The following is a 25,370-nucleotide window of genomic DNA, read 5'->3' on the forward strand; positions in this document are numbered from 1 at the left end:
TAAACAGTACTGGCAATTCATTCAAGAAGCATCTAAATGTTTTATACCCATTATGGTTCACCAGGATATGATTTTCAATTTTAGCAGTCATTTTGAGACCCATTTTAAGAAAGTTGTTATGAATTCTCAGAAAAATAAGTTTAAGATTAAGTGTCTCTACTGGCCTTCCTGTTTGCGAAGCATTCCAAATTTTGAGGAACGTTACGAATAATCTGTCAATAATTGAAACCAATCTGATGGTCCACAACTCACCAATACCCATAAAAAAACAAATAGAAGGATGTTATATAGCTAGCTACCCACTGTGTTCCGCTCAACGAAATGGAGTATTACCAAGCCCTTAAATTCAAAGAAGTTGGCAATGATGTGCATATTTCCCAGATTTCAGACACGGATGACGATAATATAATAATATATGTATATTAATTTAAAAAATTATCGTCTATCGCAACATAGCTTATTAAAATTGCTAATCTGGCTACAACATCTTTTTCGCTAGTTCCACTCGTTCATACACAAAATATACAGGGTGAGTCTTAAATAATTGCAAATATTTTCACGCCTGGTAGATCTCGATAAAAGAAACATATTTTCTCTTTACCGTTTTTCAAATAATTCCAAAATTACCTAGATATTACTTTGAAAATTAAAAAAAATAAGAAAAAATTATTTTTTCAATTTTGAGAATCACTGTATCTATTCTGGGTTGTAATTTCGTGTTGTAATTTCAAATTAAAGCAAACATTATCGCCGAAATTAAATGTCATCTACGTTAGTAATTAAAAAAATCTTATTTATGCAGTCTTTATATGTGACATTATAAAACTGACCTTTCGAAGCTTCCAGATCAAAAGTAAACTTAGTATCCGCTTTACAAGTTGGTGGTGTTTGCTGTTTGGCCGTAGCTGGTGTCTTAGGAGTTACAGGGACGGGCTGAAGAATAGTGTGGCACTTGGAATCCATGATGTTCTCCGAACAGAAATAATCGACGGGATCGGCGTTGTCCAGGCTGCCTTCGGTGAGCTCGCCATCAGTGGCAGTCACCGTGGTGACGATGGTATTTGAGCTGTCGGTGGAGGTGTTGATAGTCGTTTCGGAGGCTGTGCTGGATCCCATTATGATTACTTTTGGTACGGTTTGGTTCTGGAACAGAATAATTCTAAATTTATTGGCATTCAAATATCCCTAAATTAAATATGTTTTGTTATAATTTTATTTTCCGTTTTTCCAAAAGTTGTTTATTACGATTTGAAGTAACCAAAACTTGCCCAACGTTGATAGTGTGGGTTATTGTTATTTGTATAGAGATTTGTATTATTTAGTTATGACAACTCCAGTGAGATTCTGAACTATTATGCATGTGCACGTGAGCTCGCTCACCAAGAGATAGAAGGCAATGAAAAATCAAATTATCTAGCTAGAAAAGGAGTAAACACTCCACTAACTGGACCAGAACCGTTCTGTTTTCCAAGCGGAAGCCAACTAAAACGGAACTGAAGAACCTGGAAGCTGGAAGCTCCATCCGTAACCTGAAATGAGAGTCCTCCACCGGTCTAAGACACTCGAAAAATTTCCTCAGAACTTATAACCGAGAAAAATCAAAGATTTTCCTTGATTTAAGTAAAAACAATCTTTCTGATTGTCACGGTGTTTCTAACAGGACACTGTCTCCTCAACGAACACCTCAGTAGGCTGAAGCTGAGAAACAACGGTGAATGCAGATTCTGTGGGGAAAATGGGGAAACACCAGAACACCTTATCACTGAGTGTGCCGAGACAATGACCGTTCGTGCCATGAACTTTGGTACGGCTGATGTCGAGGATGGAGAGCTCGCTTGCGTGAAGTCGTATAAAATACTGGCTTTTGTTAAAGCCCTGAGACTGTATGGTGAGTTATAATTCGTTATAACTCAAGAAAATGAAACACACAATAGATCTGGAAGGTCGCTGACCAAACTCCAGTCGGTAAAGGATTCTGAACTATTATGCATGTGCACGTGAGGTCCCACATTTAATGCCTTCTTTTTTCTAGAGAAAAAATACTAATTTAAATTTTATCATAATCTCAATATTTCTGTCTATTCCAAAAAGAATTCGCCATAGACTTGAAATTTATACATCATAACTTTATATAACGTTAAGGCTTAAACCTACACTCACCGGCACGGAAAACAGACACTTTAAAATTTTGATGTATTTTAAAGTTTTATATATTCTGTTCTACTAGACTGATTTTGATGATGTTTTAAGCAATTTGTAGTTAAATTATTTGAATTTTTAGTATCTCTTTTAAAAAGTCTCTAAATTAAAAACGGAAGTTCCCATCTGTCAATTAAGCGAGGGAATACAAAATGTTGTTATTTTTGTGAAAGTATGAAATGCCCTGTGGAATATCTTAAAAAAGTAAGTTTGAAAATCATCTTCTCATCTAGATGCATCTTTTCTTGGCAGTTTATTTTTTTAATCATCCCAATAGTTTCATTTTTTTTACAGACATTCGCTTTTAAAGAAGTTAGGTAATAACATTTTTCCCAATTTTTCCATTAAAACCGTGCCTTTGCTTTTGGTCCCAGTCAACAGACCTATGAAATAATGTTTATGATTACCTAACGTAATGTCATTCTTATTAAAAAATTATACTATTATTGCCTATTGGCTGTTGGACAGTTATTCTGGCAGAGATGGGTTTGAAGTTGTATCCGCTATAGTTGCTTTAATTGAAGATGATAGAGATCAAAATTATGTTGCTTAAACAATAACTAAAAATTAAATGACGCTAATCTCATATCAAAAAGACCTGCTTCGGGATTACAACTTACTAGGTCTGTTGACTAGGACCAAAAGCAAAATCATGGTTTTAATGTAAAAATTACGAAAAAACATTAGTATTTTCTTCAAAAGCCAATATCGCCAACAAAAATAAAGCTATTGAGACAAACCGAAAAACAAACTATCGAGAAAGGATGTATCTAGATGATAAAACAAGTTTTAACTTCGTTGCTGTCTTAACGTATTTCACGGGGTGTGAACAGTTTAAACTTTCACTAAAATATCTACATTTTGTTTTCCATCGTATAATTGACAGATGGGAACATTTCTAGCTTAGATAACAATAAGATCATTTAATTTTTAGTCTTTGATGAACGATTTGATAGCCAAAAAATAGACTTTTCTGAGCGTGATCTCTCAATTTTAACACTGAAAATGTTTCTGTTATCCTATATAAGGGAGCCCAAATCGAATTAAAATGCTACATTTGCCACACCATGACGTCATATATACAAAGGTATACGAAATCTCGGCGCAGCGACGGCAGTCGGCCAGCGCGCGCAAAAACCATTACATCGCTAATTGTTTATTGATATATCTTTATTAGTTTAAAAGCAAAAAATATGGGGTTTGCTTTGATACCTTGTCAAGACATAAGCGAAACTTTTAAATTGTTTCTTTTTTTCATTATTGAAAATGTTTCTGTTATCCTATATAAGGGAGCCCAAATCGAATTAAAATGCTACATTTGCCACACCATGACGTCATATATACAAGGGTATACGAAATCTCGGCGCAGCGACGGCAGTCGGCCAGCGCGCGCAAAAACCATTACATCGCTAATTGTTTATTGATATATCTTTATTAGTTTAAAAGCAAAAAATATGGGGTTTGCTTTGATACCTTGTCAAGACATAAGCGAAACTTTTAAATTGTTTCTTTTTTTCATTTAGGCCTTCGTTTTTCGTTAAATGAAAGTTATATTATTAAAAAGTCTATTTTTAAACCAAATTTTCGCATGATTGAAATGCGTTATTCATATTTAAAGTTTTTTTTTGGTCATAAGCGCTAATGGAAATGTTTTTGTAAATAATTATAAAAATTACTCCCTACGAAGACTTTATTGTGTACTGGATCAAACAATAAGTATTTGTTTTCTCTATACGGTGGTATTAATATATCGATTTTTGATGATAGTGCCCTTTTACCCGGTCTAATTTTGTACTACTTTCGGAATAAGGGTCCCCATATCATGTACTGTACTTCCATCCCTGAAAAATTCAGCTTGGGACACCGAAGTCATAGATAAATGAAACAAGTTTAGATTGGAAAGTGCCCATAAGGACAATGTAAACACTATTTGGCGCTATTCTTGCGTCGCGACCCAAAACTTTTGAAAATTTCGGAGCGGTTCGGCTTTTTCCGGAATTATCTCGCCAAATATTGTTTAATCAAATTTATTATTATTTTCGTTTAATTTTATAAATAAAATACAATGTGTTGCATACAAGAAACTTTATTTTATATAAGGACGCATATATGAAATACCAATGAAACATTGGAAACCGACGTTATGCCACGATCCACGATGGTTTTTGCAGTTCACAGTTCACAGCACAGCTTTTTAAGTTTTTAATGCCACTTTTTCACAATTATTACACACACACAATTATTATTAGGTTGGAGTAAATAAAACTTGAATTAAACTCACAAGATAGCAATAATTACTTTGAAAATGGACGCTATAAACACTTTTCGGAATTTCTTTAATGAGAGCGGTTTAGATTTTGAAAGATTATTATGATTTTTGAAGATTCTGACTTTGACAAGAGAAAATTATTTCTGTTTTTGTTTGCCGTTGTTCTTAGCGACCGCTATAGCAGCGCCAGATCGCGTATAATGGTCGCGACCCAAAATAATTTCGCGACCTAAAATTTTTACGGGCTTTCCAATCTAAACTTGTTGCATTTATCTATGACCGAAGTGAGACGTAAAGTCAAAATAAGCTTTAATCTACCTACATCATAGGTAGGTGTAGGTACTCTAGGTATATTCTACCTAGACAGTAGCTGACAGTAGTATAGGAAACTGAAATGATACCGTCTGTTGGAGAATTCAGTGGCGCCATGCATCGGGTCGTTACACAACTTATGATACAATTTTATTTTATTTTACAGGAAACTTTGCATTTTAACTACAGGTAACTTTAATTGTTTTGTTCACTCTCGCGCCATCTATTATCAATTTTTTAGAACGTAATTTATTTTTTTTTGTACAGAAATAGATGATTTTTCTTCTATTTCCTATTTTCTAATAAGAATAGATTACTCTAAATGCGACATCGCTCCATTATATCGTATTGTTCTCAAACAGATGACGTTTCATTTAGAATTAACTTATCCTCATCAAAAAATATGAAATAGATAGAAAAAAACAGCTATAGTTAATAAAATAAAAATAATTAACTGGATATGTTTAATAATAATTAATTATTAGTAATAACTTTATTAAAAAAAGTAAATACAAATTATACAATAAATAAAATTTCTTCTTCAGACGAAGGCTCGCACGGCACTGCTATACACTTAACTTGTTAATATAAATACAATAATAATAATAAATCAATACAATAGCATTAAATAATATAAAATACAACTAACAAAGTTTTGTCGCGAACTTATTCGAAGCGCGGCGAGAAAACGTGAATTGGATCAATGGTATCTATGTATAAAAATACAGACCCACGGATTAAAGCGAAGTAATGCGAAGAATCAGATACATGCAATAAATCCAATATCATTTTGGCCGCGCCGGCGCTTCGCAAAAGTTTAAAACATGATGCGCACTTGAGCGAAGCGCGCCGAAGCCGAAGCTATATGCCATATGCGAAGCACTGTTTTTCGCACGCGATGGATAATTAAAGTTGTTTTAAGCTGACCTTTTTAATTTTAGTATTATGCGTACAGAAATATTATCTATGTGACGATTTGATAAAAACATTGGATTCATAACATTAATATAAAAACGCCTTTTATTCTATATTTTTCCTCAATTTCTACCCAAGTATTGTCTCGTCTCAATTCATTATGATAATTTGGATTCTCAACATAACTCTTTGTAGCTCTGTATAATCATAATGAATGTTTCATCATCCTTGATCTCAGTAATTAAACTGAATTCACAGGTTGTACGATTCCTTTGCTATGCTTGAGATCTGAAACAACAAATTTGTATAATTATGTGACACATCAATAAAACCTCCAGTATGGTTTATAGGATGAACAAATTAAAAGTGGATGCCGTTGAAGGGCTCTAAAATCTCAACAGAAATTGGCTATGAACTTTTTATCTTAGTCTTTAAGTTAACACAGGCATTATTTTTCATAAGAAATAATTATGGTGTTATATGGCTTTTATAAGCAGGATTCAAAAACAATTGCTGATAAAGCAAATTTACATTTTTGAGTAGTATGCTCCACTTATTGTATTTTTTAGTTCTTACCTAACTTGGGTGTAAACAACTGCCTGGGTAAATTCTTAAAAGAGGTCTTATAAGAGACAGATCTTACCTCACTCACAAAAACTGCAACATCTGCACTCTGGAAGATTCCTGATTTGGGTTATCTGATCATTTCTCTAAAATGATAGATACAATTTAAAAAATCTAAAACGATAATTTTAATAAACCAAATTCAGTTTGGATTAGTAATACATATTAATATTTTTAATAAACTTTGGAATATCTAATCACTCTCTGTCAAATTAAAGTAGCCAGTGCCATAACTTGTTTATTTACAGCTCAATTAAAATATTTTTTGTTATAAAGTTGATATGATATTTTTTTTTAAATAATAATGTTCATCTTCATTACTGAACATTTTGCGACTTTAATTTGGCCCACGGTGTAGGTACCTACCCTTTTCAGTTACTGTTTTTCTCAGGTAACAGTACATGTCTAATACCAACGAGAGAGTGGTCTACCAACAAGTTCTACAACAAATGTTTGTCTTTAAATACACAGGGTTTGTACCTGGATTAACATCACTGGATACCAAATTACCAGTAGGTTGATCATCTAAATGATTATTTTAATTTTATTAGAACAAAATATATGGAAACGTTCTTTATTTAACTAAATGCATATACTTATCCATATGAACTGGTGTATATAAAAACTCAGTTGGAAGAGAATTAACTTCTAAACCTTTTTTTATTCCACGTACGATCTTGATTACAAAAATGTAAATCACAAACTCTATAAATCTTTTAAATATCTTGCTGTGTTATATTTTCCATTTTAAGGTTTCGCACTTGATATCACTTTTGAAATAATGTAGGATCGTTCTTCGAGAATGTATGTCTTTTGGAAAACAAATCCATGCATGCCGGCATCGGAACAACATACTTATGAAATGGCTTACGGCCTGATTCCATCAATGTTTTTAATAAAAAGTTTAAACAATTTTTAAAATTTCAGTAAAACTTTTTTCGATTTTTGACGGTGCATATTATTTGATTAAAACTGACTTGATTTGATTTGAAAAACGCTTAAAGTTATAATATTTTTCCCTCCAGCGCGACCGGTGGTTCGTCACAGAACTAATAAATTTGTGTATAACTGGTTGCAGTGAAACAGTCCTTTCAAAGATCTCAATTTCAGTTTCCCATATATTTTAGTTTGTATATGGTAGTAATTAATTTGTTATCCGATAAGTAGTTGTCATTATATAAGTTTAATTTGAGTTTAATCATCTTATATCTCCTATAACGGTAGGTTTTGGATTTTTTTCCTGATAGGTTTGTTAAACAAAAATATACTGGGCCATATAAATGTCGAACACAATACATGTATTGAATGTACTTATTTTAACCAATGCATTGTTTTGTTTTCTTAATCTCACAAATAAGAAATATTTTATAGTTTTTATTATGAAAATCAGTGATTATGCAATTATTTATTTGCACCCCTTACACTGTTTTCTGTAAGGGGTGTAACCAGAAGTATATTTCGTAACCTCTTACGATATAAGAGGGCCACAAAGTGTTTTATTACTTAATGCTTAGATTAAAATTTAATAATATATTTGTAATATATTCTTAACCTGATTCCAATATAATACCACTAATACCACGAATAATATGTAACACATTTGTTTAACGAATTAACCTGTAACAATAGTGGGAGGTACGTGCACAGATTTTTTCCTAGGTAACTTAAAAGTCGTTAAAAAGTCTAATTATATTTAAAGAAGATATAATTCCAACTAATTGCATTATAAGGCCAATAATGCACAAGTAATACCATTAAAATTTTAGCGTTTTTAATTTGTGTAACATATTTCTTTAAAAAATTAACCTGTAACAATAGAGGTAGGTACGCGCACAGATTTTTTCGCTAGGTAACTTATTAAGTCATTAAGCAGGCCTATAAAAGCTATAACAACATAGGTAACTAATATTTATAATTTCATTCGAGTTTTAATCTCAAATAATAAATGTTTTTACTGGTGTATTTCTGAAGTGTTCATTATTAAATGTAGATATTCTTCGAGTTATGTGAAGTAATAAGTAATGTTTCCGGTGAGACCGCGTATATGTCACCGGATTCTGGTTAGTATAAAGACTTTTTTCTATAGAAAGAGTTTTTCTATATTTTTCTTTCAAAATAAGACTAATTTCTTCTTATTCTTTTAAATATTACAGTGTTTCTTTTTCCTAAAATGATATACTTAATTTTCGTTTAAAATTAAAAAATCACAAAATGGAGGAAAATATACGTTATTGAATAAAGTTTATACAAATCACTTTACCATAACAAAAAAAGTAAAAACATGTCATGGTGGAAGATATTCAGGTGGCATTTCACATATTTATCTATTAAAATCGACATCAAAATAATAAACTTGCGTAACATGTTATAAATGAGATAAAAAAGTTTTCAGAATCGATTAATACGCAATACGCTACGCAGTCAACTTGTTTCTATGCGCGGATGAGCGTCTTCAAGACTCATCCATCGGCCAGGATCACGACGCCGCGCGCCGCCTAAGAGGAATCGGCCTACGTTTGGCTAAACAGGCTTTACACGTATTGGCAAGTCTGAATATTTATAAAAATTTGCAAAGTAAAATATGTTGGAAAAATAATTAATCCATACATATATAAAAGCTCAAAGGGTTTTTTTGTTGCATCCAACCCGCCGAAACCGCTTCACCAATCTTGATGATTCTTTTTTAAATGAAAGGTATATATGTGTAGATTTGTTATGAAGAATTTTTATAGTGCTTAATGGCTATTTTTTTGTGTAAAACGACTAAATACTAAAACATACCTGAAAAACACCTACACACAATACCTCCAGAAATAAATTATTTGTCATTGTCAGTGGTGTGTCAGTTAGATTATATATTACGTTTTTAGATATTTTAGGAGTGAGTTCATACCGCCAGCTTTAAAGCTTTAGATACATAAATATTAGCACAAAGGTTCGTTTAAACGACATTAGTGAATTAGCTACACAAAGCGATTTTAGGAAATTCATCCTCTTAGACAGTAAAATTATGTCCGAACAGTTTGTTGTATGAAAATTCCTTACTATTTGGTCTAGAAGAATGAAATCCTACAAAAAGAATTAGAAGAAATTTTTGAAATTCATCAACCAAATGGGTAAAGTAAAAATTTATATAAAACTTGGTGACCTCTGGATTACACACATAAAAATTGGCACAAAGATAAAGCGAATTTATGAAATTTATACACTTAGGGAGTAGAATAGGGAATGAAAGTTTGCTGTAAGAAAATGCAATACTATAACATTATAAACCAGACAGTATAAAATTTTATACAAGAGTTTATTTAGTGACATCATAACGAAATATATCTTCCTCAATTATCCTTCAAAGAATAATAAATAACCTATAAAGAGAGTATTAGTGCTCTTAATAAATAAAAAGAAGATGAAAAATAAAAAACATCTATGCTCACTAGCTCTCTATAAATTAGCAAAAAATCATTTAAATCAATGCATGAACGATTCGAGGTGTAACGCGAACGTAGTCGCGGAAAAAAGCTAGTAATTTATTAAATTATTTTATTTAACTGATTAATTTTCATTGAAAAGGAATTTTTGTAATTCGCCACTATATTAGTTAAAAACTAAGAAACTCATATCAAATTTAAGTTTTGCGATTTTGACTTATACTTTTTACAAAATCTGAACACATTTTAACAGAAAAAAAGCCTTTGATAATATTTGTGTAGAGTGACTACAAGTTGTATAACATAAATTTTTACGACCGGTCTACCTAGTGGTCTGCAGCATCGCCTTGTGGTGCAAACGTGGGCCTGTTAATCTGTAACGTCATGCACAACAGCCAAGGAAAACAGAAGCGTGGCTAAGAATCTAGTAATTTAAAAAAAAATGTCTTTTAGATACAGTAGTAGGTATTAAAAAGTTTTGTGTTTAAATGGGGTTTGCCTTTAACAGTTAAGAAATTATATCGTAAAGTGTAACTTTCCGTAAGAATTCTTTATCTGTCATCGATCATGATCTGTCATCATGTTAACCTGATGTTTTGTATGTTATTTTGTTTTTTTGCTTGTTTGTTTTACGGATAGGTGCGATCGCATAATTATTATTGATAATGTTTTATTTAATGTTAACATTACTACTATTTCAGTGAATCTTTAAATCTGTTGTTTTTTGTTAAGTGCGTTATTTAAACATATGTATGTAATACACTCATATTAACACTAATCATATTTTTACGTTTATATTCATCATTTTCAATGCCCCCCCGGTTGCATCTTTGTAAAGGACTGTGAATTTTTTTTCTAGTGTTCTACAACCCCAAAGTATTGAACCAAGTGTTACATATACATATATATTCCAGTAAAAATAAATAAATTAATAAAGTTTAAAACAAACATGGTGATGGTTGTAGAACATTTTGAAATTAAACTAAATTTACGCTGAACCTGGAATTGATCAGCTTTTTTAGATTGCTTGTTACCATATTCGATCGGGGTGATTTCAAATCTATGAACATTAAAAGGCAAGGATCACCAATTTCTGTATAATATAATCAAAGAAAAGCTTAGTTCTTGAGACATTAAAGCTGGATAAGTTATTTTAGCCAAAAATATCAAAGACACCAAAGCAGGGACAGGGATAGGAGCATTTTGTCCGAAAACTAAATACTCCGCACCAATGGGCATCTACCCCAGCATCCTTCAGGCAGAAATCGACGCTATCGAAAGATGCGTACAATTTATTTTAGATAGGAACTATCGGAAACGGGAAATGACCATCTTATCCGATAGTCAAGCAGCACTAAAAGCGATCAATTCAGTAACCATCCATTCGAAGTTGGTTAGAGAATGCCTAGAGAAGCAGAACAAATTATTAATTATTATAAATTTTCGACTATCATAGAGAGTGCTGTCATAAATATTTTGAATAGGAGAGGCGCTAAGACACATCCCTGCCTAACCCTCCATTTTTCAGGAGGGTATCGCTCAGTGATCCATAATATGACACTCTAAACTTGTTGTCGGGGAGGCTTTTACACACTGTAAGAAATTTGTGTAAAATAGTGTAAAGGTGCCCGGTGGCGTAGAGGTACAGGCTCTCGTCTACCAATCTCAAGGTGTGGGTTCGATTCCCACACCCGGCATTTCATCAGCAGTTATTAAAATAAAAATAGTTTGGGTACCTAGGTCGACTCAGCCGAACGGCTCTTGTATACGCTACATACAGGAGCTATATTATTATTATTAAGAAATTTGTTGGGTACTACGCACTTTTGCATAATTGCTCAAAGTGCATCTCTGTTTACAGAGTCGAATGCTTTTGTTAGGTCGATGAATGCAACATAACATTTACACTGTTGCTCCTTTACTTTTTCCTGTAGTTGGAGAACACAGAATATGGAATTATGGTTACACATGAATCAGTTTGCGGACTATGCTGCTTTTAGAGTTTGAGCAGTCGGCGTCTACTGTCTCACCATCGCCATAGGCTTGACCACCGGACGCTGTTTTACTTTTAGCAGTACATTATTTTCATTTGAAGTGTACACATCACGTACATTTTGTGTCGTGTTATTATTTACATATAAAATATGGGTTTGATTGTAATATTAAGCATCTTATAAGTGCCATTGAAAGAGAACCAGAAGAATTGTGACAGTAAATTAGAAATCTATAGCAAAAAAATATAAAACATACTTTTTTGATATCTCTCAGATAATAATGAGTATATCCATAATTTTTTCTTTAGTCCCCTTGTTTAGCCGTTAAATTATTAACAATACAGTAAGTAATGTTACTTTACATCCATCTTTAATGGGATTTTCTCGATTTAATTTGGTGTCTGATGCGGACACTGGTATCGGACACAAGTCGCTGTGAAAGTGAGTTCGTGAGAAAGAGCTCTTAGCTTACCGCCTCGCTATGGTCCTGGCCCAAGACATATTATCTATTCCAAAAGATTTTTTTACCATAGTAATTTCATAGAAGAAAATGAGTAAATGTATTTTGCCCACGACCACTTAATAATAAATCAATATTCTACTTTCTTATGGAATATGGTGCCCATATTTGTAATAGAGTGAAATATAACAGCTGATAACAGTGAATTACGATAAATCACACTTTGCATTTACTTTACATTTGTTGCTATGCCAACGTGACACTCACAACATCCCGATGCGCGGCGGGAATGATTTGACGTTTTTCTTATCTTTTCTCTTTATTAATTTTGACGTTTAAAATTGTCAAATGTTAAGTAGGTAGTGATTATTAAGTGGCATATGTGGCATATCAAGAACTCGTTTAAAATCAAAACATGAATTATGTGAGTGATAATGAGCCCTGTACACCACCAGAGATAGCAGAGGCGGCCAAATTAACAAGTCTTGGATTGCTACCACAAAAGTCTAAGAATCATTACATGTCTGCCTATAAAAACATTTTAGACTGGAGGATTGCTAAAGGCATTAATTCGTTTTCCGAATCCGTGTTATTATTATATTTAGTTGCCATTGTAACGGAACAAAAATCAATCTCCTGATTGACTAAAGAATGTGGGTACGATATTTTCATGCAAAGAACTTCAAATATATCAATGAAATTCAAATACATACATATATATAACTTTAAATAAAACACAAATTACCAACTTTAGTTACACAAAACAACAAAAAGTCAGATGCTGGTACTTCAATTTATCGTTCTCCAACAACTGTATACAACTAAAGTTGGTAGAAGTATGTTCTATTGCAAAAAACTTGAAGCAGCATCAATAAAACTCAAATACATATATAACGATAAATAAAACACAAATTACCAACTTTAGTTACACAAAACAACAAAAAGTCAGCTGCTGGTGGTACGATCTATAATTTTTCAACAAATTTATTTTACTAAAGGTGGTAGAAAAAAGTACTAATATACAGGTATGTCGTAAAAAACATCTAATAATAAACTTCCCAAATTATTCAAAAATAGAATAGTTCGAGATGACTGCGACTCTCGATGCACAGAAACTGATGATATTGACGTTGTTATTATCCTTTACTTAATTTTGACGTTTGAAATTGCCAAATTTTAAGTAGGTAGCGACATTTTCCCCTAAAACATGAATACAATAATTAATAGTAAGATTAACATTAAAAATACAAATTCAAACACTCCTCATAATAATTATTATAATGGCCGTGGACAAAGTATAGTATTCAACTCGCAATTTATAGCCATTATTCACTCGGGTGACTCGCCTACGGCTCGTGACGCAAACGTCACCCTGCGTGAATAATGGCTAGTTTAAATTGCTCGTTCAATAATATACTATTTTACGTGCTCTCTCTAGCTTTGAATGTCAATGATTCAATCCTGCCAGACATTCTCCACCGGTCCGAATGCAAATATTTTAAACTTGATTTGCACAATATCCCGTCCCTCTTTAGTGTTGTCGTCGACTAGAATGTTTAGTATTAATTAAAATTTAAATTAAAAGTTTTATTAACAGAGGAATTTTGAGCGAATTATTAATAGTCTTTTACTCTTTGGGCTCGCTATCCGACATTGTAATTCAGATTAACATAACAGGCGACAAAGCGTGGATATTTATAGTTTTTAGCTCTTGACTTTTTTCAATTCAAAGAGTAATTAATTTTGCATAAACTGTTAAAACATGAATAATGTGATTGTAGTTAGATCATAGACGGTTTCTAGATAAGTGCATTTGTTACATGGACCCTATAATTTAATGCTTCTTCTCGAGAGGAAACTAATTTAAATTTCATCATTCTTCCATTAATTCTATTTACTTAAAAAATCGCTTGGTTAGTGTGTCTTTTACGAAAAGAAAAGTACTGCCGTTGTTGTTTGTTAAATAAATAAATAAATAAAGTGAACAAATGATAGTATTTTGGAGTTTCTCTATTTATATGAAAATGAGTCTGTCATTTGGATCTTGCTAAAGGGAAAGACCGTAAAAGTCGTAATGCAGTTATAACTATGCATGAAAAAAGATACATGAAAGGCCAGGGAAAAAGCAGGTAAGTCAATTTTTTCCTATATTTAAATATTCGGTGCATTTGATTTAAAGTGAGTGTCCACCTAGTCAGAAGATATACAGGATGTCCCAATATTCTGTGAACATAGAACTACTACGCAAGCGTACTTTAGAATCACACGACTGGGCGCGTAGCGGTATTCCGTACCGCATTTATATTTTTAACTATTCTACAATTTAAAATATTTTATTGTAAAATTTAGCATGCTAAACAGTAACACGCAACATTTTTAATACATATTTACTTTACTAACACATAAAAAAAACGGAAACGTATTATAAAAAATAGAACCAAACGAAACAGACGAGAATTCAAAATAAAAAAAATATAACTTTGCTAATACTCACAAAAACTAAATCATACGGAAGACATTACAGTAAAATAAACCAAACAGAAGCTTTTCGATATTCAAAAAAAATTTTTTTAACAATTGAAGAAGATGAAACTAACATCAGTGTTTAGTCTTCTTCTATATAGGTAGATATCTACAGATAATGCGATAATACAATTGATTAGTCTTATCACTCTATTTTTTGCGAACAAATTTGTTGCATTAGTTGCAAAAACTATTGCTTTTATGAGTTTCACATACATGGCAGGGACAAACTCGCTTCTTATTGTCTTTAACTATAGTACCTTTTCCTCTCGAGCATATTTAGCGAGAAAAACTAGGAAATCTCTGGGAAGAGTTTGTATACTGGTCCTTTCTGTCGTTACTAGGTTATATAACATATATTTAAAAGATTATTATAAAATCAATCGAAAAAATTAATTAACAATTTAAAATTACACCAAATTAAGCAAAATAATTAAATAATATGATAAATATTTTATTTATATAACCAGGCGCGTAGAGGCACGGAATACCGCAACTTCTTCAGTTGCCAGGTTTACGACAGAATTGCTACTGAACCAAAATCGCTGGATATACAACTACTACGACCCAGGGTGTCAAATATCCCTAAATAAGAATATTTCATGGCACAACCGATCTACGTCTAATGGATATTTTGTTTTAACAAAATTAGTAAAATTGCGGTACAAAATGTCAGACGCGCCCGCTCGAGGGTTAAGTAGAAAATAAAAAGTTATAGGGGTGAGCCACTTTTGAGACGCACCCGGTATACAATTAGTAAACTAATGCATATGAAATATGCCAAAGAAATCATAAAACAACATTTCATTTGGGGCCAAAAAAAACCGAAAGAATACAAAATTATAATAATATATCTTTAATTTAATAATTATAATAATCATGCGTAATGATGGAGTTATGGGATAACAAAGAAGACCCTCACTACACACAAATAAGGGACAAGATCCACAGAATTGAATCCCTTAATTGAAAATTAACAACAGAATCAATTATGTTTTCAAATCTCTGAACCCGCCACTGACTTTACTTAATTTTCACTAATTTCACGCCAGGAGATCGTTATCTTTATTCCAGAAGAAAACGACCGAAATGGAACTGCATTTTTTCTAGAAAAGAATAAAAATATAAGGAAAAAGAGAATTCTTTACCGACTCGGATCTTTTTGTTCTTTAATTCTCTAAAACTTCAAAAGAACTTCTTAGTATACATTTTGTCAGAAAGGTATACTCTTCCAAAGGTCGGTTTTTGTTTACCGTTATCATACAGATCTTTTTGTTTGAAACCAGATAATTTAATTAAACGCTATTTCTCATTTATACATAAATTATTTCCTTCGATTGTAGAATTAAATCGGTTTAGGGTGTTACAGGGTGTCTTTTAAATAAGTGCAAGTATTTTAAAAGATGGTAGATCTAGACAAAAAACATACTTTCTATTTATTGTTTTTATATATGTTACAGTTAAGGCGCGTTTATTAATTAAAGGTGCCCGGTGGCGTAGAGGTAGAGGCTCTCGTCTACCAATCTCAAGGTGTGGGTTCGATTCCCACACCCGGCTTTTCATCAGCCGACTATTTTTATTAAAATAAAAATAGTTTGGGTACCTAGGTCGACTCAGCCTTAAATGAGTACTTGGGATTCACAATCCTGAGGTAATAATAGGCGGTTGAAGCGTAGTGCTAGCCACATTACCTTCCTTGTATACCGAACGGCTCTAGTATAGCAAGCTGTACCTTGCTACTCCCAAGGCGTTAAACGCTATATACGGCAGCTATTATTATTATACAGTTAAGGTCCGATATTCAGTTAATATCGACATTACCCGGTTAATCTCGAGAATAACACACAACAAAACAACCAAAAACATAACCAAACCCAAACATTAACCTGTTAATCTCGACATTAATCGGATATCGTACTTTAACCGTAACATATATTAGATATATTTATACCTGTCAAAAATTAGTGCAGTAGTATCTCAGTGTCTACCTTGCGGTGTTGATTTTCAAACACGGATATATTTATTCCAAGCGAGATAAATTGTGTTCTTGATTTATGAGCGATAATATACTTTTACATGTTCATGATTTCTGTGTGCATCAAGATCCCTCGGTTACTACTGTGAGAAGTCTAGTTACGAAATGATCAAATATTACGGGAGTTGGTGAGGCTACGATTCTGAAAGAGAGAAAAAGTGGAAATGTTTGTGTGTCCAAAACATCTACGGGTATTAAGCCATTGGTTTTCGATGACTATTCTAGAAGCATAATAAAGAGACATGGGCATACACATGTCTCTTTATTATGCTTTTACTTAAACAAGGAAATACGAACTCTCTATAAAACTTAGAAAGTTATAGGTAAGTGAAGACGAAAACTTGTCGGTCGTGGAAAGAAATAAATTTTGGATAACTTCAAAGGAAATTAACTTCTCGTAGGAAAAGTACAACCGGAAGTCTGTATCCATTGACAGAGAAGACATAACTTTTGGAGAAGACAATATCTAAGGGACATTCGTAAATATCGTAGCGGAGGAAAATCTACTTACACGAAATTCTTCGTATTTCTTAGATTCTTCGTATTACTTCGATCTTCTAGCTACACAAAACACGGCTGAATGAAGGACATTGTGTTAAGAAACTCTGGCAAGACAATAATATGGGGAGTTCTTGTGAATCGTTTTTAGAAGGATTATCGATTGGTTTAAAAATCTCTTCCGGGAAACGTTGCAGGCTAATTATAACGCATATTGAGGGAGATAATGGATTCATACAGAATGGACTACTAATGCAATGTGAATCTAAATTAACCAAGGATTATCATGAAGAAATGACGGCTGATGTTTTTGAAGATTAGATACTTTTCCCTAATGATAACATTATTTCCAGAAAACTCTGTCATTGTTATAGATAACGCCAGTTATATCATTCGAGATTATAGTAGAAAAAATTGTTAACCGCTTCTTCACCATGCTGGATGATAAAAGTATCGTTTAAAGACTTGACAAGAACATTGCTTTTAAATAATGCCCGTGGATCATACTTTTGTTGACATCGGGTAAATTAAAAATTTTCCCAAGCCGATATATTGATAATGTTACCAGTAGTATTACTCGTCAAGCTATACTACAGTTATATTAATCAATTAAGGTTGTAAACAAACATATCATATACAATTTTATATAAAGGGAAAATTAAAACAACTTTCGTTGCACGCCATCAATGACACCGTGCGTCGTCTTATGGAGTTCGCTGGTGGTCGTATTATGATGTGCAATCAAAGTTATTTTAATTTCCCCATACTAATTTATTATAATAATATTAAAGCATAAAAATGTTGTAATTATATTCCTGCAGTTTAAGTGAAATGTTTTGTTCCGAAATAGCTCCTATACATATAATAAACGCGTGGAATATATATTAATATAACATAAAACGATATGTAATTAACGAAATATCATCGTAACAGCAACTGTTTTAGAAACGACTAGATTTACTTATTTCACTGAGATTTATGAAAAAAAATCCTTTGCCTCGGATACAGATACCTCCACGTTTCGGAAATAGCTCAAAAGAAAACAAAATTGAACAAGGCAACAAAATTTTAGGAATGAAAAGCAGGTCGAGGCAAACCGAAGTGGGTCAAGACAACTGGAAATAAATCGAAATGCCTCAAAGTTGGGCGACGAAATGCGACCTTGACATGTTTCGAGGAGTTTTTCACATAGTGTAGACGTTGTTTAACGCACTGATGCAGTCAGAATCTGTGCTTAGTATCATAGTACTTCTTCATTATCTTCATTAGTACTGCGGTCAGTACCTATCTTTATTGCCCTATTGTTATACGAGAATTTTTATTGCCTTCTTGTTAACATACCGGATGTGTCCATCTACAAACGTGTTAGAGATGTCTTATTCTATAGAAAATTAAATTTATTGTGAACTTATACATACAATATGTAGAATAAGGGTACCATAGTAGGTAGTAGGAAGAATTTCAGTACACCGTCAAGAAATTTCAGAAGGGTACTGCGGCACTAGTTTTTTTTTAATGCCCGGAAGATAACATCTGGAAAAAAATGTATTGTTTTGTAAAATTTATTTAAAGATGTTAGTACTTATTTAAGAGACGCAGACGGCCCAGTAGATTCAATTAAATTGTTTCCTTATTTCTAAAGAACTTATTTTTGTGGGAGAGGATCGTGCGTAATATGTCAACACCGACTATTTATCGCTATTGTTCTGCATTTAGAACAATATATTCGCAGGCCCCTTGTTTAAATTTTCTGGTATTTAATACATCATCCTGTCATAACATATATCACGTTGGAAATTGGGTTTAAACGTGATTTACGCCTTTAGTTGAAATTAGTATTACACAGCCGATTAAACTTTGTTTCGGCTGCTTGAATAAAGACCTAGAAAATTCTTAAAGTTTTGACGTTGCACGGTATTTGACGGTTCCCTTTTGTTTGAACTCAGTAGCGCTAGCTTCAAATGTCAACCCCGCGTTGTTTGTAAAAATCTTAAAAATCACAATCATATACGTATACCGGGTGTTGCATCGTCGAGCGGGACATAGGAAATCCCATGTAAATTATAATGAGATCAATTATTGGCTTCCTTAATTATTTTAGAGAATAATTCTATTTAGGTTTATTGAAGAGCACTAAAACCTACATTCAAAAAAATCACTTCAGATTTTTGATTAGTCCGTTTACGAGTTATCGCCGATTTCTTTTTAAATATTTCCCCTTTCTTATGGCCCTGTATTTACTTATGAGCACCAATCAAGGTAAAAGATAACTGTCAAATGAAGTTGTCATTTAATAGTACCTAAATTAATAAGTTATTGAATATTGTATTAATACTATAATTAACCTTGTAATTGATTACTTTATTTTACTTTAATTCATATTAATTTGTATTTATAAATACATCTTTAAGATTTCCGATGTAGGAATGAGTTTTCAATAATAATAAAACACTAAATAGGTAAATTTCTGAAATGACAACTTCATTTGACAGTTATCTTTTACCTTGTCTGGTGCTCATAAGTAAATACAGGGCCATAAGAAAGGAGAAATATTTAAAAAAAAATCGGAGATAACTCGTAAACGAGCTAATCAAAAATATCTAAAGTTATTCTTTTGAATGTGGGTTTTAGTGCTCTTCAATAAACCTAAATAGAATTATTCTCTAAAATAATTAGGGAAGCCAATAATTGACCCCATTAAAATTTACATGAGATTTCCTATGTCCCGTCCGACGATGCAACACCCGGTATAGATTGGCCAACGACTCAGAGAAGATTTCGAAAGATGATCGAGAAAATACAATTTGCCTGTGAACTAAAATGACAAACACAACTGTCACTGTCAGGGATCCCCTAATTGAAAAATCTATATTTCATGTTTGATGAAAACTTTGTTGGATATGTTTCTTTGTCGGAAAAATATCTATGTGTTTAAAAAATATTTTAAAGTTTAATATATTTTGTTCTAGTATGCCAATTTTGATGATTTTTTAAGCAATTTGTAGTTAAATTATGCGACTTTTAATATTTCCTTCTAAATTAAAAATGAAAGTTCCTCTCTGTCAGTTATACGAGAGAAGACAAAATGATGATAATTTGGTGAAAGTTTAAAACCACCTTGTGGAATATGTCAACAAATCAAGGAATATAAAAATCATTTTATCATTTAGGTACATTTTTTCTCGATTAGTCAATTTTTTAGTTACTCATCTCAATAGCTTCATTTTTATTCAGGCTGTTCGCTTTTAAAGGAGACAGTAAAGATTTACAACATTTTTAGCATAAAAATCATGCCTTTGCTTTTCGTCCTCATTAACACGACTATGAATAGAGTTTATTATTTTTCTATTACTGTCATTGAAAATTAAAGTTAGGGGTTGGAACTTTTGGTGTTACACAGCAAAATAAAACACTATATCACCACAATACACCAAAACACTTTTACTTTTACACTAGACGCGAATTTTGCTAACCATTAGGGCGCGGCGGAGCAATGGCCATAGGTGTAAAAACAAAACTGATATTTTTGTTTCGCCTGGGTATGGAATTGTTGTCTTTTAGTTAAATAAATATACCTGTGAATTTTCTTTGGAAAATATTTAGTATCTCAGGTTCCTTTTTCATTTTTAAATTGGAAAAACATTTTTTTTTGCTTCGCTTGTTTTTTTTTAAATTATCATTAAAAAAAAACAACCCGGAATCCACCTCGAGGAGGTGGCTGCAAGACGGATTCCACCCTCCCATTATTTTAAAATCCTACTGGGTGATAAAATTTTTCTTTGTCTCCATTTTTGGTTTCGCCTTTCTAGAAGCAATTTTTGACCGAATCAACCCATCCCTGGAAGTGTATCCACATACTAACGTCGACGCCTCAGTTACTATCTTAATATGTCTTTCAACAGCCTGAGTGTGGCACGAAAAATTTAAAATTTCGATAGTTTCGAGAATGTTAACAATCATTCTTCTAAGATCTTCTGAGATACTTTTGGTTAGTGGAGGTTCTGTAACTTCATCTGATTGCCAGTCTATTAGCTCTGTATAATCGGTAGCATCAAAGTTCAGTTTTGGCACTTTAAAATCACGAATTTGGTTGTCATATCTGGAAACTCGACTCTTTAAAATTCGAAGCAATGCCAATTCTCTAATATGTTTTCTGTCATCAGCAAGCATTGCAAGACAAAACATTCTCGAGATAAGCAAAGAAAGCATTTCTTTGAATAGCTTTATTCATGGTATCTTTGAATTTGGTAGGTAAATATCGAGAAGCTTGGATTAAATGGAACAAATGTTTGGATCCATACTTACAAGCTGACTTGTGCTTTACAAGAAACCAGGTTGTGGCGTATACTTTGACAACAAACTCGGTAAATATATTTAATTCATAGGATGGTCCTTCTGTCGAAACATATAGTCTTAGTATTCTGTTCGCGGTTTTTAACTATCGTGCATGGGAGCTCTTTCCTGGCTGTTTAGCTGCCAACTGGGGGGAAATCTTCTATTGCCTGATCCATTTCGTACAAGTACTTTTGGTCTGTTCTCAAATCACAAACATCAATTGAAGGCAATTCAAGATCAATTTTAATTCTTTGAAATGCTACAACAGGCATTTTATCACAATTACTTAGCTGCTTTCCTATAGGGCCAGTAAAACAGGTAGTATAGTTTTCCCATATATCTGATGAACTGAATGACGAATATCTGATGATCTCATGAACTAAATGACGATGGATCATTGCAGTGTGGAGTTCATTGCAGTGCAGAAGGTAAAAAATGTGTTAACGTCGATTGTTTTTGTTTACGTTTATAAAACGGGGCGGGGGATGCTGGAAACGGATCGTAAATGGTTTGTTTATCAGCCAAATCGTTTTATTACACCGTTCTTGTTGCCTGTATTTACGATCGCATTTAAGACTGTAAAACTGGGGTTTTCATTAAAATTTGACATAAAAAAGGAACCAGAAATTATCTTCACTCAGGACTGACCTTTGTCTGGGTTAGTTTGAACTTCACTATATGCCTAATGTACACCCAGAGATACGCCAAATCTTAAAAAAAAAAATATTGAAATAATGTTTCAAAATGTATATTTTTTACCAAATTTCAAATTCAAAAAGGACCCTCAAGATGTCATTGCATTTCCCCGAATTTTTTTTTAGGTCAAATGTAACCTGAAAAGACAATTAATTCATACCCAGGGTTATTGAAATTCAGAAAAAAAAGTTATTGCTCCGCCCTACTAACCATGTTAACTATATAGGTCCAAAAGCAAAGGCATGGTTTCATAATTACGAAAAAATGTTAGTGTCTTATTCAAAAGCGAATATCTCCCCCCAAAAAAATAAAGTTATTGAGATGAACCAAAAACAAACTATTGAGAAAAGATGCACCAAGATGATAAAGTTATTTATAAATTCCTTGTTCTACTCACATATGCCACAGGGTATCTCAAACTTTCACCAAAACATCAACATTTTGTTTTCCCTTGTATAATTGATAGATGGGAACTTTTATCTTTAATTTGAAATAGACACTAAAAATTCAAATAATTTAGCAACAAGTTAAAAACAATTTTAAACTACATCAAAATTTTAATGTGTCCGTTTTTCGTACGGGTGAGTGTAAGTTAGTATATTCAAGTTCAATTATTTTATTAGACCTAAATTAATTATATTATATAAATAATTAATAAAAGTGTGTCTAAAGGGATTGCACCGCAATTAAAAACCCAATACAAAGACACAAAGTGGTGCGACCACAAAAACAAAATAGATCTCTAAGCGAACAACACAAATCAGCAAAAAAAATGATAATTTTTGCTAATTTAGTAAATGATTTTTAATGTGTTTCTTATAATCTAGATATAAGTATTGAAATTTAAAATTATTAGTACTATTATTCCGCAAATGATTTTGATTTCCCTATGAAACTGAAAGATTTTTGGCTGCTAGGTGTTGAGGCAATTTAAAATAATGCACTTGCCTAGTCGAATGAGCTTAGTCAACTTAGTAAAATAACGAGAATAAACAGGGAGGTTGCTTTGTAATTAAAATTCCATAAATACATTTCATTAAATGAAGTGGTCGTCTGTTATTCATGGCGAAAATAGAAAAATTATTAAAATATATGTTATGTGATCGCCTTAATCAAATAAAGAACAAGTAAGTGTGTCACATAATTGATACTAAGTCTTACTTATACGTAGTATATGGGTTGGTAATATATGCTCAGAGTTAGTAATTATAGCAAAACGTTTTATGGCTTTAATAATTGTCTTCATTAATCATCCTGCTAACTACGACAGAATATCGCTTGTGATATTCGTGCTCCTCCACTACGCCTAACTGGAAAATTAATCTGGATAGAGCAATTATCGATTTCTCTTTCTTCCTGGATTTCTATGGCAGGAAAATAATAAAACTCTTGCAAAATTAACTGTAGTTTGTAGTGTAAGATATCTGTGCAATGCTAAGTGAAATAAAATGAGAAAACATTGAGACAAAGAATAAATGAAATGAAAAAAAAAACTTTTGATGAACGACTGATGCACATTTTCCGATGTAATCTGTTAAAACAAACTTTTTTCAAACAATAATTGGTAACATGGTATATTTTTAGTGTCAGTAGAACTTTATTATTTGGTAAAATCTAGGTGGCTGTGATATATCTGACGTTACTTCAACATAGCTGTCTAATTAGTCCAACTTTAACAACTAGTTATCACATCACTTTGTGTCAGTTAAAACAAAAAATTTTCTTTGAAATTTGCCGAGAATGAAAACTTATCCTACATCAGAGAGAATTGATATGATTCTATTAGTTGGTGAATGCAGTGTGCATTCACCAATTCATAGAATACTTAAATGTTGCTGATTTTATCTAGTCTGGGCTTTTTATGGGAATATGTTAAAGACAGTGTTTATAAAAGTCGACCAACTATTGTCGACAACATTAGAGAAATTATTGTAGCTGCTTGTTGAAGTAGAACTCCACCTATGCCTTTTAAAATGAAAAGATCTTTTAAAAAGACAATCATTTTATGCAGTTAACAGGAAAGGAAGCATTTTGAGCATTTGATTTCATCTAGCTAATTTTTGTATAGGTTTATATCTAGTTTTAATTCGGTAATATAATTAAAATATGTTTTAAACGTGTATATTTTTATTACCGTTGAGTATTTTACTCTACATCCCTTAATTTTTGTTAAATTAACAAAATGTATAAATTAAAATATCTAGGAAAATATTTGTCTGAGAGGTAGGCAACCCTTATAACATTTTGAAGATATATGAACTCCTCATTGAACACCGGAATAATATACTGGGTGTTTCATTTAAAATAAAGGAGTAACTTCCTTTTAAAAGTGACTAATGTTCCATATTAATTTTGTCTCACCCTGTATAATTTTTCGAGTCATTTTTTAATTCCGTTTAACATACAATGGTTACTGTAAGTAAATATCAGGCTATACAAAGTCAACTTAAATTTAGGTAGCTGTGATTGAAATTTAAAAGTTACTCTTCATTTTCACAAAATGTGAAATACATATGTCAAAATCCTTACATTTTAGGTATATGCTTCTTTAATAAAAGTCACCTTTACTTTTTTCCTAGAATCCGAAAATCAATTAAAATATAGGGTGTTCCATTACAAAAGATACAACTTGCTTTCAATTACCCTACAATGCTGCCAACATTGCTTTTCGATATAAACTACCGTCCTCCTTGGAGCCTCCGCGTCGTATGAAAGGCGCCACCCTGTACAATTTCTCAAAAAAATCATAAAAATTAGACAAAAACTAAAAGATGTATATACAGAATGTTCGATTATTATGTGGACATAGAACTACTGCGTATTTTTGGAAACAAAATAAATACATATTTAATGTTTTAATTTTTTTAAACTAACCCTCTAACAGACACACGAAGCACTTTTGCATCGAGGTAAATTGTGCACAATAAACTTATTTTTATTCCAAAATTACGCAATGTCCACGGAATATTGGAACATCCTGTATATCACTTTAAATGTCACAAAAAATATTTTTTTAGTGTATACTAACGTCCACCACTGTAAAAACGTATGTAAAAGTTTCTCGGCAATCTTATTTTGGGAA

General features: G+C 32.3%; 1 protein-coding gene and 1 long non-coding RNA gene across 2 annotated transcripts in view; both read right to left on the minus strand.

Annotated features, from left to right (window-relative positions):
• Positions 1-25,370, minus strand: part of LOC115885102 — a 304,133-nt gene that overhangs the window by 174,692 nt on the left and 104,071 nt on the right. The window contains exon 4 of the mRNA XM_030903889.1: positions 831-1,143. Coding sequence (XP_030759749.1) covers positions 831-1,143 — 313 coding nt within the window. The remainder of the gene's footprint in view (positions 1-830; positions 1,144-25,370) is intronic.
• On the minus strand, positions 5,687-6,846 carry LOC115885105. Its single transcript, XR_004050680.1, has 3 exons — positions 6,686-6,846; positions 6,339-6,405; positions 5,687-5,983 (listed from the first exon to the last, which is right to left on the minus strand). It is a non-coding gene; the product is annotated as an uncharacterized LOC115885105 (long non-coding RNA).

This window comes from Sitophilus oryzae, unplaced genomic scaffold, assembly GCF_002938485.1.
Source record: "Sitophilus oryzae breed Bouriz unplaced genomic scaffold, Soryzae_2.0 scaffold_374_pilon_pilon, whole genome shotgun sequence".
Classification (NCBI taxonomy): Eukaryota; Metazoa; Arthropoda; class Insecta; order Coleoptera; family Curculionidae; genus Sitophilus; species Sitophilus oryzae.